This window comes from Euleptes europaea, chromosome 6, assembly GCF_029931775.1.
Source record: "Euleptes europaea isolate rEulEur1 chromosome 6, rEulEur1.hap1, whole genome shotgun sequence".
In the NCBI taxonomy this organism is placed as follows: Eukaryota; Metazoa; Chordata; class Lepidosauria; order Squamata; family Sphaerodactylidae; genus Euleptes; species Euleptes europaea.
Genome location: NC_079317.1, coordinates 102,789,408 through 102,808,137, shown reverse-complemented (window position 1 = coordinate 102,808,137; position 18,730 = coordinate 102,789,408). Strand labels below are relative to the sequence as shown.

Below are 18,730 nucleotides of genomic sequence, written 5' to 3'. Positions count from 1 at the left end.
GAAAGGGAGGAAGGATGGAAGGAAGAGGGGGAGGGAGAAAGGAAGGAAGGAACTGGGGAAGAAAGGATGAAAGGAAGGAAGGAAGAGTGGGGGGAGGGACAGAGAAAGGAAAGAAGGAACTGCGGATGAAAGAGGAAGGATGGAAGGAAGGAAGAGTGGGGGGAGGGACAGAGAAAGGAAGGAAGGGGGGAAGGAAAGAAGGAAGGAACTGAGGAAGAAAGGATGAAAGGGAGGAAGGATGGAAGGAAGGAAGAGGGGGGAGGGACAGAGGAAGGAAGGGGGAAGGAAGGAACTGGGGAAGAAAGGATGAAAGGGAGGAAGGATGGAAGGAAGAGTGGGGGAGGGACAGAAAGGAAGGAACTGGGAAAGAGAAGGAAGGAACTGGGGAAGAAAGGCAGCCTGGAGCTGGACTTTTGGGAGCCGCCTGAGGGGGACGAGGAGGAGGAAGGCGGCGAGGAGGAGAGTTTACCCCTTCCAAGTGGGCCGGTGATTAAGGCGCGAAATCCGCCCCTGCCCTGGAAGTTCCCCTGCAAGATCCCGACCGGGCAAGACGCGGCCTGCGCGGGGGGTGGGAAGGCGATGCGCAGGACTGGCTCCAAACTCTCAGTCTGAGGCGCGGGGAGGGCGAAGCGAGCTCGGTCCTGGCCAAGGAAGCATCGTCGCTTTCCACGCCCGGGGCCAGGCAGAGCCAACAGGAGGAGGAGGAGGTGGGGGGGTGAGAGGTCACCCAGCTCCGGTTGCCCATAGAGACAGAGGAGGGAAGGCGGCGGTGGCCGAAACGAGGACCGGACAGCCACACCTCACTCCTCATGGTGGAGAGAAGGGAGGGAGGGAGGAGCCCCCTCTCTGCCAAATCAAGGCGCGCAGCCGGGTGGCAAGAAAAGGCGGGGGGTGGCAGCTGAGGGGCTCTTGTCATTCTCCAACCGCCGCCGTCATGGTGGGAGGCGGGGACGGCGCTGGGGCGAGAAGGAGGAAGGGCCACTCCTTCCTCTCTCGGAGACCCTCCCGCTGCTTCGGCCGGCCTAGGGCGCTGCTTCCGCATGTGGGAAGAGCTGCACTCGGCCCCAAAGAGCCACTTGCGGCTCGGGAGCCACGCTTTTGCGACCCCTGGCCTAAGGTCACAGAATCAGCATTGCTGACAGATGGCCATCTAACCTCTTCTTAAAAACCTCCAGGGAAGGAGAGCTTACCAGCTCCCGAGGAAGCCTATTCCACTGAGGAACCGCTCTAACTGTTAGAAAACTCTTCCTAATGTCTAGACGGAAACTCTAAGAAGTTTCTTAGAAAAAAGAAGGAGGGATCCAGTGTGCGTTGGGGGTCTGTTGCAGTTCAGCTGGTATCCAGGTTCAGATAGACTCTCCTTACTGGTTCTAAAGCCAGGTTTTTGGCCCATAGCATACAATGGGTTCTTTTCAGGAAGCAAAAGATTACGACAGAGGATAAAGGAATACTTGAGAGTAATCAAGAGAAAACTATAGAAGTGACTAAGCAGCACCAGGAAGGGCAGTTTTTGATTGAATTATGATTCAGGATTACAAAAACTGGAGGTATTAAGGTGAGTCATGTATTGGGCAGGAGCTTTGGGGATAGTGGGAGGCTTTGAATCGGAGGTCCAAATTGTGTTAATGGTCAGTGATTGCATATCATGTAAAAGACAATACCCGAAGAGGCACCTTTCTCTTCTCGGCTGGTGTGGCTTAATTGTTGTTGGCACACCCTGATTTCCCCCGGAGACGCTTCCTTGGAAGCATGGCTGTGGTTGTCGTCTCAGGATCCTCTGCTGTGTTCACTGCTGCACAGTTCCCTGTGAGACACAAAAGATGGCAGTTGCTCCCCGTGTTCTGTGTGTGCCTCATGGGATTTGCCCACGGCGTTACGCCGGCAGGACAACCATTCAGGCCGGGAGAGGGGAGCCGGCAACATGTGCATTGGGGTTTGGTCCCTGTTTTGTGCCTTGTTGCTGATGAGTGACTGTTTAGGATCAAGGGTTTATCTAGGCATGTAAAAACCTACTGCTCAAGTTCTGTGCAGAAGTATAATTTTCAAGAATTGGCTGCAATCACTAATGTCATCTATGACCCCTAACTAAAACCAGACCAGGGTGTCAAATAGTATTCTGTTACTTAGCCCTTGAAGAGTCTATTCCTGTGTGCTGGTTTAGCTTTGTTAATCTGTGTTCACTTCATCGGATGGATAGTGTGGTTTTGAGAAGATATGCTGTAAACCCTTAACGTTTGAGTCTCAATCTAAGGAACTGGAGCAGAGGTAGTTGTATCACAGGGTCAACAGCTAACCATGTGGTATGTTCTTGACAGCCAGAAACATGTAGCGCTTGGTACATATCAGATGTAAAGGGATGCTTGTCTATCTCCACCCTTCTGACTTAGATAGTTGTGCACTTCAAGGATTTACAGCAGGCATAGTAGAAACTATCATTTCCATTCAGCGATGTGGAAGATTAGGCTAGATGGTTATCTGGGGTAGACCAGAGCCCTTTAAGATTGAACAGCATGGCAACTTAGTCTGAATTAACAGTAAGTGCCCCCCCCCTGGACATCACCACACCTGTGTAATTAGCTAGTAAAAACCATACCCCCACACTTGTTTGATCAAATACCAGTATCAGTTACTCATCTTAAGTTCACATGAAAGTTTGTGACAAGTAGTCCAAATATTGGATTGGAGGGATAAGGGTTTGGTCTACGTAGAGTAATGCCAAAGGGCAGCAGACATGTGAACATCTAAATGATCGTTTTACATCATAGTGGACCACTTGTATTGGCTCGCCATTTCAAGTTTGGTAGATCTGTTCCAACTTCCTTTGAGGATACCTAAGTTATAAAACAGGTGGTTTACAGAATATGTAACAAGGAATGAAAAGCCTACCAGTCATCTTAGAAGAAGAGTTGGTTTTTATACCCCGCTTTTCTCTACCATAAAGAATCTCAAAGCGGCTTACAATCACCTTCTCCCCTCACAACAGGCACCTTGGGAGGGTAGGTGAGGCTGAGAGAATCCTGAGAGAACTGTGACTGGCCCAAAGTCACCCAGCAGGCTGCATATGGAAGAGTGGGGAATCAAATAATACTACTTCTAGTATCAGAAGATCATGCCTATTATGTTAGGTGCTGTGGATCACAGGCAGGATGGTGCTGCTGCAGTCGTCTTGTTGGTGGGCTTCCTAGAGGCCCCTGGTTGACCATTGTGTGAACAGACTGCTGGACTTGATGGACCTTGGTCTGATCCAATATGGCTTTTCTTATGTTCTTAACCTGGTTCTCCAGACAAGAGTCCACTGCTCATATGGAGGAGCAGGGAATCAAACCTGGTTCTCCAGATTACAATCTGCCTCTCTTAACCGCTACACCACGCTGGCACTCTTAACCCTACTGTCAACCAGAGTGACTGCCATCCAGCTTCCCCTAGGTACTTTGGGGTATTTTGTAATGTCTATGATCCATGTAGATTGTCCAGAATGTGTCTGGGGAGAGGAAGTGTTATATACTGGTTTCAAAACAAATGCCAGGAAGGGCAATTTTATAGACTCTCAAGCCCACTGGCTATGTGGTCTTATTATTTTTTGTACAGGAGGGTACCACAGTACATGTATATGTAGCAACCTTTTTTGGCGGCCGGGGGGTGGGGAGATGAGTGTGAAAGCTCCATGCCCCTGCAGAAATGAGAGAGAGTGGGCAGATGATGTGTGCTTTTGTTAAACTTATCTGATTCAAAATTTGGGTCCTATAGCACCTTAAAGACCAACACAATTTTACAGGGTGTGATCTTCAGTGAGTCAAAGCTTATTCCACGTAGTGAGAGATCCTGGAAATTTTTTTGTTGGTATTCAAGGTGCCCATTGGATTTGAATTTTGTTCTGGTACTATAGGTTAATACAGCTACCCCACTCCGGGAAACTTAAGGAATTCAAGGCACTTTTTATTCTCCAGCATCTGTACCAAAATACACAATGCAGAGTGTGGTGGCATGGATCTCAGAACTGTAAACCAAAATAAAAATGGGTCTTGTGGCACTTTTAAGACCACTTAAAAAAAAAAAAGACTAAAGTACACTACGCTGGGTGTGCCCAAATCAAGTCTGGCCTGCCTACTAGGTAGGTCCAGGCAAACACTTAGGGCACCAGAGGTAGAGGGGCTCCAACCTGCCTTGTCACACCCTGCTTGCAGCCTCTGGGTCTGCTATGGCAGTCCAAGAGGTGCCCCCAGCCCCCTTGGTGGCTATGATGATCCTGCCATTTCTCTTTATCAGTGCGCAAGGTAGGTTTGCCAACCTCCAGGTACTAGCTGGAGATCTCCCGCTATTACAACTGATCTCTAGCCGATGGAGATCAGTTCACCTGGAGAAAATGGCTGCTTTGGCAATTGGACTCTGTGGCATTGAAGTCCCTCCCCTCCCCAAATCCACCCTCCTCAGGCTCCCACCTCAAAAACCTCTCGCCAGTTGCCAAGAGGGACCTGGCAACCCTAGTGCAAGGTGGGCCTGCTCGTGCGCTAGCCTTCTTTCTCCTCTCCACCTTCACTGCCTTACTTTGATGGGGGGGAAGTAGGGTTGCCAACCTCCAGGTGGTGGCTGGAGATCTCCCGCTATTACAACTGATCTCCAGCCGATAGAGATCAGTTCCCCTGGAGAAAATGGCCGCTTTGGCCACTGGACTCTATGGCATTGAAGTCCTGCCCTTCCCCAAACCCCACCCTCCTCAGACTCCGTCCCAAAAACCTCCCACCGATGGCGAAGAGGGACCTGGCAACCCCAGGGGCAAGGAGGGCAAGCAGCATCTCTGCCTCCCCATGAGAAGGTAGTAACTTCTCTGAGGTATGGGGTGCCTTGCCTCACTGCCTTGCCACAGTGCCAGAGTACACACTGTGTGAAGTACACACAGAGTACACACGTGTGTGAAGAAGGCAAGCATGGCCCTTCCTCCCAGGCTGGGGTGGGGCAGGCAGTGGCTTCTTGCTGTGCCTTGATGGGGGAGGGAGTGGCATCAAAATCCTTGGGCTAGCCCTGACTGGTTTTTAGTGCTCTCTGTCGTAATGTACATTATGACAGATAATGTTTCATTATCTGATGAAGTAGTCTCTGGTTCGCAAAAGTTTATGCCAAAATAAATCTCTTTTAAGGTGCGGCAAGACGGTATTTAAAATAGCCACTCTTCTGGGATTTTTAATGCTTTAGCCCCTCCTCCTGGTCACTTGTGGAATAGCAGCCGTGCATCCTTTAGAAAGGCGTTTTAGGAAGGATTATTAAGGATAGGGTGCTTCATCCTTTTTGAGCCCAAGGGCATCTTTGCAATTCTGAGCAAGGGTGGTAAGTACAGCCACAGATTGGCTGCCAGAGGATGCTGAGCAAACTTCAAAATGTCAGAGTATGTGTAACTCTGACAGTAGGTCTTCAGCATTTCAGGGGAAAGCGCTGTTTAATGGGATACCTGTTAAAAATGAACACATCTTTTAAAAATGTTCTTGTGTATACACATTGAGCTAGCTAAGAAATCCTCATCTAGCAGTATCTGTTTTAATTTTTAAAGTATCCATCCCAATTATGCAAAAAAGGTGGGGGGAGCTTCTTCTGGCTGCTGCCTTTACATGCACCGTTCTCTCATGATCTCAGCCTTTTAAAAACCTGCATTTTACATGTTACAACGACATTGTAGCTACGCAGCCCAATTGTGTTTAGTCTGAAGTAAGTGTGTTTTTAGAATATCCCTCTGCAGTCTGCACAGGGAAGATCTTAAAATAAACCATCATAAATCCAAGATCATAATCTTCTCTAAGAGGAGAAAACTGCCTTCTTTCCGTTGGTTATTAGACAGCTTTGATGTTGATCAAGGAGTTCGTTTATCTCGGTATTCTTTTTATTTTAATCTAAACTGGAATGTTCATCAAAAAGCGGTATTCAACAAAATGAAACCTGGGGCTGAGGCTATTGTTAACTTTTTTCATACTAAAGGCGGAAACTATATTCCAGGGGCCATTCAAGTTTTTAATTTAAAAATTATTCCAATTATTCTCTTTGGTGTTGCTATCTGGATAACTGCTGTTAGTGAGTCCATAGATCGACCACTGCTTCAGTTTTGACGAAAACTTTTAAATGCCCCTCGATGTGTTGTTGGTGTTACCCTTTGCTCCGAGTTTGGCCAAATGTCTCTTCAAGCTAGGGCATGTTAGTTTGCTTTTAAGTTACAACTTAAGTTGTTTTTTTAGCACTGAAAGTTACCTAGTTTCTTTGAAGCATGACTCATATAGATCCTTATGGCAAAAATCTTTGATGAGGAACTGTCACTGATGGGCATCTTGTGGGATTTGTTATCCGATCTTGGAAAAACAAAAGCTTTCTCTATAATAAAAAAGTGTATCAAAGAGATTGATTATGATAGCACATCTTTTCGTGCTCATCGCATTTGCCTGCCTATACCTACTTCTTGACAATTCCTCGTCTCTCTAGAGCCTTCTTTCTAGCTAGATTAAACACTAACCTTTCTATGGTTATGCAAGGCAGAATTTTGAATTTTCCATACTCGGAAAGGACTTGTCTGTGCTCCTCTGGCTCCATTGACTCATGTGCTCTTGGAATGTCATTTCTATGAGGACCTTAAGGTAAAGGTCCCCTGTGCAAGCACCGGGTCATTCCTGACCCATGGGGTGACGTCACATCCCGACGTTTTCTAGGCAGACTTTTGTTTATGGGGTGGTTTGCCAGCGCCTTCCCCAGTCATGTTCCCTTTACCCCCAGCAAGCTGGGTACTCATTTTACCAACCTCGGAAGGATGGAAGGCTGAGTCAACCTTGAGCCAGCTACCCAACACCAACTTCCATTGGGATCGAACTCGTCGTAAGCAGAGCTTGGACTGCAGTACTGCAGCTTACCACTCTGCACCACGGGGCTCCTACGTACAATTACTACCTCATTTATATGTGCTTGAATAGTTTGCTTAGTTGTCAGGAGGTTAGGGCCACCATTCTCCATAAGTATAGCTAGTAAGAAGAATAGTCTCTTATCCCTTTCCCCCTGTGATGAACAAAGGGTTAATCTTTGAGATTGGGAGGAAAGGGACCCTTTCTCAGGTCACTGAAAGGGAATAGGCTCTGGGAAGGAGAAATTCCAAATACAGGGGTGTTATTTAGGGATTACTGGCACAGAGGTGGGGTATATCTTTAGTGAGAACTGGAAGAGAGATTTGAGAAGAAATCTCCATACTTCTGTGTTTCTTTGGGGAAGAGAGTGTATGGTTTCTACCTTCCCTGTTAGCTAGGCAGCAGAGTCTGAATAGAAACATCTATAAACTGAAACTGTGAACTGAATTTAAGAACTGTAATTCTGTACCATCTAAGATCTATGCCTTCTCTGAAGGGAAACTTATAAAATTAGCTCTGGTTTTATGCTCTTCCTAACTCCAAAAATAATCCCTTGTACAGTGTTTAATAAATCTGTTTCTTGTTTGTTAACTTGAAATAAGCCTTTGCTGTCTCATTTCTTCTGAGGTAAAATAAGTAAAGGGGACTAAGAAGGAGAAAAATTTAAAAACTCCAATAAAACATTTGGCAATCCAGCAAAGCTCTCTCTCTCTCTCACTACCCATGAAGAGGGATTGTGATTGCTACCAGAAATACATTTGTATTAAACTCTGGAAACTTGACACCTCAAGAACAAACTGTGCTGTGTTAGGACTTCAATAAGTAGTCAGTAAGCTAGCTTTTTATTATTCTATGCATCCTGTCATCACTGAATGTATGCTTTGTTTTAAGATCTTTCTCTACATTTTCTCTAATACAGTTTTTTTTTAGCTTTTTACTGTGTGAGTTTACTGATGCCAAATCCCAGGTAAGCTTGGTTATGTTACTGCACAGTAGCTGGCCTGTAGCTACAGAGCCCACCAAGAAAGACTCTGCAGAGGAAGGCAATGGCAAACCACCTCTGCTTCTCACTTGCCTTGGAAGCCGCTTGCAGGGGTCACCGAAAGTCACCTCTGACTTGATGCCACTTTACACACTCACCTTCTTTAGTTCACCTTGTACTTTCCTACATCTGAAGCAGACTTCAATGTGCAAGAGGTCACATGGGCTTCTCACGCTCCAGCCCATAGCAGGCTGGTCAACAGAAGGTTAACTATGTGGCTCACTGTCACCATAATAGCTGTTCATCTATTCTTGTAGCAACACAACCCCAGCTTCCTTGTAAATATTAAGGGGAAGGAGAGGTATGAGAAGGGGACACAGCAGGGATAGAGGAGGAACAGGTATTGAATGAACAAAGATGCGACTTCCGCTAGGGACGCTGAGCTGAGCACCACGTCTTTTGGGGGCTCCCAAGGGAACCAAGATTCATTGGACTTTGGGGTGTAATTCTGCACCGCTACCCGATCCTAAATAGTGGATTGGGAAACAGGATTTCCCCTGCTGCCCATGAAGTGGGGTTTGACCCCCAGTTTTGCTGAGAGAGCCATCGGACGACTCTCGGAATCCTGGATGAGGTCCCGCCTGGCCTGAGGGGAAACCATTGCCGCGAGCGTCTCTCTGGAATTAGGCTCAGCGCTCCCCTACCTATTACCATCTAAGCAATGATGCATAAGCAAGAATACCTACTCTTCTAAAATCTGAGTAAGTAACAAGAACTCTTTTGTTTTACCTGGAATTGGAAGTCCCGAAGGAGTGGAAAAAATATCTATAAAAAATATATAGATCTCCCCATCTGAGGTTTGGATGACTCTTTGACAATTAAAAACATTGGATAAGCCGGCAGGATCTTAATCAAATTGATCGGTGGATAGACATAACAACTGGGACCTTTTGAATGACGTTATAGCCACCAATCAGAAACTCAGAAGTGTAAAGGGGAGGGACAAGCAGATTCTCCCCCACTTCCAGGAGGAGGCTTTTCTGAGTAAACAAATTTTCAAGCCACGTCTTATCCGGAAGCATCAGCTATCGTCTGCCATTGCGAGAATACTATGGGATTTGAGACCGGATGTGTGGCACTACTGTGTAACTGGCAAATACTTCCCAAGTTCCTAGGCAAAAGGAAGGAACGGCTGGCGTGTGACCTTATATCCTGTCCCCCGTAACACCACTTTACCCCGTAACACCACTTTACAACTCACAACGTATACCTGTCTGGATTTTACAAATTAAACCTCAACAAACTACCAGAAGTAGCAACCATGGAAAGTGAGACTAAATTCATGGATCGACTAGTCTCTCTGACAAACAATATCTACGAACTTGTCAATCGGAAACTGGATGTAATTTCGGGAGATCTCAAGGATATAAAAGACCAAATTATGACAATGAGATCAGAGATGAGAGAAGGAAGCTCCCCAAACGACAAACCATTAAAAGAAGAATTAAATTCTGTAAAGGAGATGGAGAGCTATGAAGGACTACCAAAGAATATACATCTGCAAGAAGAAATTGAACCAACCCAACTGACAACTATGGATATGAACGTAAGAGACTTTGACTTTTGTTTGTATGATTTACCTGATGAACTTTTCAAAGTTAACTAGGAGAATTTAAAAGGGCAAAAAGCTGGAAATACCGGGATTTTTTTCTCGCCTTAGGGATGGAAGAAAACATGCTGCAGATTTACTATCCCCCATCAATTTTTACAGAGGGAATTGCACTAACAACTTCCATGGATGCCCTTCGATGTTTAAAGCTACTGGGGAAAAGAGGAAGATGCTGGAAATTTAAGATAAAGAGACTGGGTCAAAGGGTTTAGTTTTTCTGGGGATTTAATTAAAAAGGACTGATTAAATGGCTTGGCTCTGACAAAAACAGAATAATTAATGGCATTAACATAACTGATACTTATTAGATATGTGGGAGAAATTGAGGAATCATAATGACATTCATTCTCAAAGGATGTTAAAAATGATACTTATTATCTAATCCATTTTTTATTATTTTATTTCTGTTCTTTCTTTCTTTTTATTTTTTTCTTTGAATATAGATAAATGAAATAGCAAATACTTAGATTATGAGTAATGTTAAATAAAGAAAAATATATCTTATAAATGTTTGTAACAATATTAGGATTAGAATCTTAAACAAAGGAGATCACAAATAAATGACAAGATTGAGGGAGGTGTAGGGGATGTCTTTATATTTTATTTTTAATCTATATATGTATGTATTTTCAACAATTGTTTATTAGAATTTATACTCTGATGTTTACCTATATTGATTGTTGAATACCTTGTCTAATTAGTATAGAAAAATAATAATAATTTTTTTTTAAAAAAATGTATGAACAAAGATGCTCATTCATCCCCTTCACCTTTGCTTTCATGAACCAAACAAATGAAAAGGTTAGGTCTGATTTGTTTTTTGTTCCCCTCCCCCATTCATTTTGGATGTGCGAACATCCCTGTTATTAAAATTAAGCAAAGAGAAAAGGAAGAAGAGATGCATTGCTCATGGTTGCTGAGAAAAGTGATCATAAATCTGGAATGGAGGACAACTATCCTGAGAAATGATGCCCTGTATCATTTTCAGGAGGTCAGGATTTGGAAGCTAGCACCTGCTGCATGAGCTGATGTCCGAGGTTCTTTGTGACCTTGATGCAGGGAAGCCTGCAAAGCAGGGAAATTCATCCCTATCATCCAGTACTTAATATATTAGGGTCCAGGTAGGTTTGGAGGATATTTGGCCTCCCCCAGTGGGTCATTTCAGGCAGTTTCTGTGAGGTTTAAAAGGCATGCTGTTATGCTGCTATATATTTGTCTGCTCTAGCTGTTTATGCAAAGGTAGAGGGATTCAGTGATTCTTCTTGGGATTTCAGGGTTAGGAGAATGTTTAAGGGGTGGGCCAGGGAGGCCTCTAGTGTAGTGGATAATCTGTGCTCTTTTACACATGAAATAGTACCGATGCTGATTCATGTTTATGAGGACTTTTGCAGGTGTGAGTTTGAGGTGGATCTCGTCAAAGCCACCTCCCTGGTAGTTTTTCTTCTTTTGCTTTGTGGATTAATGAATTGTTAGCCAGAGCTAAAGGGAATGTTTTGGGGACAACTTCATATTTTGAAAATTTATGCTCCGCTTCCTTGGCAGTAACCATTACCATTTGGTACTAAACCAGACCAGACAGTACAGGTCCATCACCTACTCCTGTCCCTCTTCCCACTGGCTTTCTTAAAGAACATAAGAAGAGTCCTGCTGGATCAGGCCAGTGGTCCATCTAGTGCAGCATCCTATCTCATACAGTGCCCAACCAATTCCTCTGGAGGACCAACAGTAGGGCATAGAGGCCAAGGCCCTCCCCTGTTACTGCCTCTTAGCACTGGGATTCAGAGGTTTACTGCCTCTGAATGTGGAGGTTCCCTTTAGTCACCATGGCTAGTAGTCACTGATAGACCTCTCCCCCATGAATCTCTCTAATCCCCTTTTAAAGCTGTCTATACCACTGAGTATAGGAGAAAGTATATAAGGAGAAAGTTATCTTTTTCAACTCTATCCTGTGCATAATTTTATAAACCATTATCAAGCCCCCTCATTTAGTCATCTCTTTTCCAAACTGAACAGTCCCAGAGTCTTCAGCCTTTCCTCATAGGAAAGATGCTCCAACCCCCTAACCTTCTTGGTTGCCCGCTTCTGTACTTTTTCCAGCTCTGTGATGTCCTTTTGGAGATGCAGTGACCAGAACTGTTCACAGTATTCCAAATGAGGCCACACCATATATCTAAACAGGGGCATTATAACATTGGCCATTTTGTTTTCAATCACTTTCCTAATAATCCCTAACATACAGTTTGCTTTCTTCACTGTTGCAGCATACAAGGTTGACACCTTCATTGAGCAATCTAGTAGTACCCCAAGATCGCTCAGTCTCAGCAAGTTCAGACCCCATTAACCTATGTCTGAAGTTGGGATTATTTTGTCCCAATGTGCATCACCTCACATTTAATTTCCTGTTCCCCTCTGGACCTCTTTTTAAAAACCAGTGTAACATTTGCTACTCCCCTGTCTTCCAGTACAGCAGCTGAATTTAGAGATAAGTTACATATATGGATTAGTAGATCAACTAGCTCACATTTGAGTTCCATAGGAACTCTTGGGTGTATGCAATCAGGACCTAGAGGTTTATTGGTTTTTAGTTTCTCCAATAGGTCTAGAACTTCATCTCTTATCATCTCAATCTGACTCAGTTCTTCAGACTCCCTTCCTTAAGAAAGTGATCCCTAACCAGTTCTAAGGGAAATAGCTCCTAAGTAAATAGTGATCCCTAACCAGTTTTAAGGAAGAAAACTGAGGAAATTGTGTGTTCTAGCTCCTCCAATGTAAGGACTGTTGTTTCAAGAAGCTTATGTTTATTCAACTAAGCAGTGACTGCCAAATGAACTCATATCCAAAGTATCAACTCCTGTCTGTGAAATCCATCAGATGCAACTTGATTACAAAATATCTATTGATTATAAACATCCTAAGTTTCTTCATTCGTTATTTCGTTACCAGCCAAGTTTATTTTCTGAAACCTCCTTGTTAATCTGATTTTTCCATTTCCCCCCAAAGAGACAAATAAAACCATTTTGAGTTGTTATTTCAATAAGCCTCTCTTGTGCCGCATATTTTTGACTTTTATATAAAGACAGAGTTATATGTGGCAGATCCCCCAACCATTCAAAAGTATGGGACAGAAAGATAATTAGAGATATTTCATGAGTCTCAGGAGTGAGACTAAGATGTGGTTTTTGGTGAGGGAAAAATAATTAAAATGAAAAGAGTTCCATGCAACAAACTCTATGGGATAATCTGGCAGGAAATTGTTCTAGTGTTATTTAGTTTAGGAAGGCACTTTTGTTTCCAAATAATGAAAAACAAGTTTTAACACCCCCCCCAAAAAAATCCCACACACAACCCAAACTATTATACTTGCCTGAAAAACAACAAAGAGACAAATATCAGTCATTCACTGAGTGCAATGCCAGGGAGCCTCTGTCCACCTCTTCTTCCTTTCCCACATCCTTCCTCCTCAGTTTCCCTCCACTTTAGAGGGTAGCTTTTGTTGCCATTATTGCTGTGAATCCAGGCTCGCAGCCACCACTCAGCTCAGCTGGCCAACAGTTGACTGGTGAAAGAATGAGAAGAGAATCTTTCTTTTCCTTTCTTCCAGCTCATGCTCCCACCAGTGTCTCTGATGCTGTTTCTGATGCATTCAAGGTACCATGCCTGCTGTACCCTGGGGAATGTACCTGCTTGACATACTGGACAGTAACAGCAAAGGCTGCCCACTAAGGGCTATTGGGGGACAAGGTGAAGAGAGTAGATGTGAAATAAAAGGAAAAGGTATTCATTTGTTTCTGATTATTCCCCTTCATTGTCATATGGAAAATAGGATTGCTCAATTTGATTTTCATTCATTTTGGAGGCAAGCAAATTTCAGTTAAGGCTAAGCCAAGGGAAAAGGAGTTCATATGGCTGATGATTAAACTGACTATAAATCTGGCATCAAGGAAAGCTCTCCTGAGGAACAATCACAGATTACACAAACAGGGTTCTCTTTTGGGTAATAAATACACAGACTACCTGAAATGCATACAATGTTCCAAAAGGCTATACCATAGACACCACAAATATGATTGCAATAATAATTAGTACATGGCCCCCTGGGCTGCATGTCTTGGGACGTCTCACCAAGAGATATATTTTTTTACCACCCACATTTCTTTAAAGATTATGAACACTCATAGCCTGTGCAGACAGAGTTCAGTATGAACAAACTTCTTCTCGACTGCAGGTAAGACTGTGCAATCAGACACAATTTTGCATGCTGAATCCTATGCCTAACCTTGATAGCCAGAGAGTTTGTGGAAAGAAGAGTCTGTGATTTGCTGCAAGGGTAGGAGATGTTTTTCCCAACTACTTTTTTGTTCTTAATAAACCATGAAGACTTGCATTTTCAGTTAATTTTAGTGGCTGAAATCCAGTTAAAATCTAGATGTTGATAGTTGAGTTTCTAGTGCTTAATTGAATATGTGATGTTTCATAATTTCAAGGTTTGGTGAAAATGCTGGTTTTAAATTTAAGTATGTATGATGGGTTCTGCTGCTCAAAAGTGCTATTGTGCTTAATTACAAGGTATTTGGCAGTGAGTAAAGGTATTATACAACTCCTCCCCTCCCATATTTTTCAGCCTTCACATTGTGAAATTCATCATCAATTTGATTGGGCCAAAGGGTCCAGCTAAACAAGACCTCTCACTGGATCTGGTGGAAGGCTGGACAGGGAGGACAAACAACAACACATACTATTGTGTGTGTGTATAAAGTGCCATTAATTCACAGCTGACTTATGGCGACCCCTTATGGGGTTTTCAAGGCAAGAGACCAACAGAGGTGGTTTGCCAGTGCCTTCCTTTGCATAGCAACACTGGTATTCCTTGGCGGTCTCCCATCCAAATACTAACCAGGACTGACCCTGCTTAGCTTCTGAGATCTGACAAGATCAGGCTAACCTGGACCATCTAGGTCAGAGTATATTACCAAATAAGTATTAGTAAACAGATGTCAGCAAGGGTATTTAAATAAATGCTTCAGGAAGACTACTAATTAAGGATGTACCTTGCACATTTACATGGTGTTCTCACTAAATTGTGGCACAGAATATTCTTACAAAATACATAACTTATTAATGATCAAGGGTGACCTAGTGAGTTTTAACAAATTTCAATCTCATCATAAACATGTTCGCCTGAAAATAAGTCCCACAAAATCCGCTGGGATATGCCACATTACTATCTCCTGCTGAGACTGTAGCCTTAAGAACTACAAGGGTATAATTCTTTTATTAGAGTTTAACTGATTGTTGACTGGATTGAGAATTCAGTTTCATTCCACCCTCTTATATTTTCAACTAAAGTTTTGCACAGTCTTAGACCTCTTTTTTAAAAAAATATATCCTCCAATGCACATGAGGTAAATATATATAAGAGTGCATACAGTTTGTGCATACACTCCTAATTGCATAATGTGGGAAGTGCCAGGGTCACTTGAGGACAGACCTATCAAATTATGACTTTGGGGGAGGTGATCCCTTCTAACGATCCAAAATCCCACTATTACCAACTTACATATTCAATATCACCAGGATTTCTGAGTGGCCACCTTATTGAAGGCCTAGTTAATAAGCATGCCATAAAATATATATTAAGCATTGACTGTATACATGCAAAGAAAACTATATAGTGCCCTGGAAGTTACTGTTGCTGAATTCATTGGGACTTATGCCAAGAAAGCATGCAAAGGATGCAATGTTAAATAGCTTCCATGCTGGTGAAACTGAATGAAGGGCTATTTCTAAATAAAAATCGTCAGCCCAGTTCAGACACATAGTTGCTCCTGCCTTAGTGCATCAGGAGCCTGTAGGAATGGTGCTGGGCTTACTGCCAAAGTCAGACATGCATAAATGCACCATGAGATTCAGTGTAAATGGTTTTATGGAAGCATTCCCATTTTCAATTCCTGAAAGTGAGATTAAGAGGTAATGCCATCTAAGAGTGAATCAACAGTTGTTTGATAGAAGTCAGTTTCATCCAGAAATGTATTAACCATATAGGCATCTTAGCCATGAATGGGAGAAGATGGTCAGTCAACAAAAAATTTTTCATGACTGCACCAGTTCATAATCTAACTGCTGTCTTGCTATTGATTTTTGTTCCTGGAACTGAAGGCACACATCATAAAATTAATCTTGGAGTTGCCATAGGGTTGCCAACTTCCAGGTACTTAGCAAACCAAAGAACAACAATTGCAAATGAACAAAAATTACTTCTTTATGCTACCATAGGCATATAAGAATACAACCAATCTTCGGTACAGACATAAATAATGTCCACAGTAAAGCAATTGGCCACAATGAAAGGAGAAGTCATAGAACATGACTAGGAGCATAATTTTCTTTCCTTTTCCAAGAGGTAAGGAGTGATGGAACAGTCTACAGAAGCCCGGTTTCCTTTCTGTTTCGGCTTAACAAACCACCTTCCTCAGGGGCCAACGCTAGCTGTAAATTACAATGCTTCCGCGTTGGCCGAAACAGAAAGGAAAGATCTCGTGCTATTACAACTGATCTCCAGCTGATAGAGACAGTTCACCTGGAGAAAATGGCAGCTTTGGCTATTGGACTCCATGGCATTTAAGTCCCTCCCCTCCCCAAACCCCACCCTCCTCAGGCTCCACCTCAAAAACCTCCCACCGGTGGCAAAGAGGGACCTGGCAACCCTAAATTGCCACATATTGTGATACTACAAGGAATTACTTAGGTCATAAGACAGTGAACTTGTATATATATCATGGGGTGAAAATGATTTTTTTCAGATGCTAGAATTAAAATAAATAAGTATTTGTTTTTGATTTCCCAAATGCATGATTTCTAATCACTTCAATTTTTTATTATTATTTTATACCTGTTTCCATACTGATACATTTAATTCTGATTTTAGACCTTATTCGTGTAGGGTAATCCTACTGAAAGAATGAAGGAGGCAAATTGGACCCAAGTGTCTGAATTCATTCTCTTAGGATTCTCAGATCGATTGGAAGTGCAGTTAAGTTTGTTCTTGCTCTTTCTACTCATTTACCTACTGACTCTAATAGGAAATATAGGTATGATCGTGCTGATTCAGACAGATTCCCTCCGACATTCTCCAATGTATTTTTTCCTTACTAATCTGTCCTTTGTTGACTTGTGCTTCTCCTCCAGCGTTGCACCGAGGTTTCTGTATGATCTCCTCATGGGCAGGAAGGTGATCTCATACAAAGCATGTGCAACCCAGATGTGGTTTGCTGCCACCTTTGCCACAACTGAGTGCTACCTTTTAGCTGCCATGGCTTATGATCGCTTTGTTGCTATCTGTAACCCACTGCTTTATCCAGTCACCATAACTAGAAACATCTGTCTCCAGCTTGTATTTGGTTGTTATCTAGTGGGGATTGTGATTTCAGTTGTCCATACCAGTGGCACATTCAGGCTCTCTTTCTGTGGCCCCAATGAAATCACCTCTTTTTTCTGTGACATCCCCCCTTTGCTGCGACTTTCCTGTTCAGACAACTATGTTTCCAAGACAGTGCTCTTTGTCACTGCAGCTTTTGTTGTGGTATTGAATGCAGTTATTGTACTCATCTCCTACATTTGTATTCTTTTCACCATCTTGAGGATGCAGTCACCCACAAGTAGACGAAAGACCTTTTCAACCTGTGCTTCACACCTGATGACTGTTGTTCTGTACTTTGGGACACTGACCTTTATGTATGGTCAACCTGGAGGGCTTGAGGCAGCGGAACAAGACAAAATAGTGTCTGTGTTTTACACCATTGTGATCCCCATGCTGAACCCTGCCATATACAGTATGAGGAATGAGGAGGTGAAAAAAGCCCTGAAGAAGAAACTGAATAATAAAATCTTTCTTTAGCAGCCAAAGTTGTCTGCTATCACTCGGCACTGACTGTAACAATTTCATGCAGCACTCCTCATCTTCTGCTTCTTCATCAAAGTCTGTGTATCTGTTTTATGAAGCATGTATTATACTGACTATTTCACTTATTTGGAAGAAGGGATGTCTTGCTCTTGGGTCACTGGTATGGAAAGTATGTTGTAATGCATTTTCTGGTTCTGGAAACAAAAGGTCTTTTATGTGTAAACAGTTTTTTCCAAAAAGCCCTTGGTCATTTATGTTTGCATAAGGAATACCTGGTTAGCTAGTTGTCAACAAATCTCAGCTTCAAAGCTGGGCCAGTTCTGGTCAGTATTTGAATGGGACACGACCAAGTAATACCAGGGTTGCATCACAGAGGCAGGCAATGGCAAACTACCTCTGAATGCCTCTTGTCTTGAAAACCCTACGGGGTCAACATATGTTGGCTGCAACTTGACAGGACACACACACAAAAAGGAAGTGAGATGCTGTGAGCAGTCTCGTGTAGGAAATTTAAGCAGAAATAAAAATTTTCACCAATTTAAAATCTGGCTAACTTTTAGAAATCTAATTTGATGTTATGAATGTGCGCATGTAAAGTGCTGTCAAGTTGCAACTGACTTATAACAAGTGAAAGGAGCTTTCAAGGCAAGTGAGAAGCAGAGGTGATTTGCCATTGCTGTCCTCTGCAGAATCTTCCTTGGAGGTCTCTCTTCCAAGTACCGGCCCTGCTTAGCTTCTGAGATCTGATGAGATTGAGCTATACCATGCCACCTTCCCTCTTGTTATCAATAGTGGCCAGTTTTTAATGTTGCTTTGGAAATATGAGGGCTGGTGGTGTGGTGGTGGTGGAAAGTGCCATCAAGATTGGGCCAACGTATGGTGACCCCTTAGGGTTTTCAAGGCAAGAGATATTCAGAAGTGATTTGCTACTGGCTGCCTCTGCCTAGCAATCCCGGACTTCGGTGCTCATCCAAATACTAGCCAGGTCTGACCCTGCTTTGCACCCAAGATCTGGCTAGCCTGGGCCACCCAAGATTGAAAAAAAAACCCCTCTTGTTATCAATTTAAGCCATAATATTAACTCAATAAATTCAGTGCTTTTGCACATATGAATGCACCCCAGATTAACTGGTATCCATGACTGGGAATTTTGAATAAAACAAATCAGGAGAATGTAAATATTTGCATCCTAACTTAAATTAGAATTTTTTTGAAAATGGATATGTCTAGAAAGAAGAATCTCTTGGCTCTGTTACAGGGTGCTTTTTCACTTCCCATCATTATATATGTCTGATCTTGACTGCAGCCTG

General features: G+C 43.0%; 1 protein-coding gene across 1 annotated transcript; it reads left to right on the top strand.

Moving 5' to 3' along the window:
- Positions 1-16,478: 16,478 nt before the first annotated feature.
- LOC130478654 (olfactory receptor 1020-like) lies at positions 16,479-17,414 on the top strand. The gene has a single exon (XM_056850816.1). The coding sequence runs from the start codon at positions 16,479-16,481 to the stop codon at positions 17,412-17,414; it is 936 nt and encodes a 311-aa protein (XP_056706794.1).
- The last annotated feature ends 1,316 nt before the right edge of the window (positions 17,415-18,730 follow it).

Coding starts and splice junctions, on each gene's coding strand:
- LOC130478654 (XM_056850816.1), top strand. CDS start 16,479: ATGAAGGAGGCAAATTGGACCCAAGTGTCTGAATTCATTCTCTTAGGA.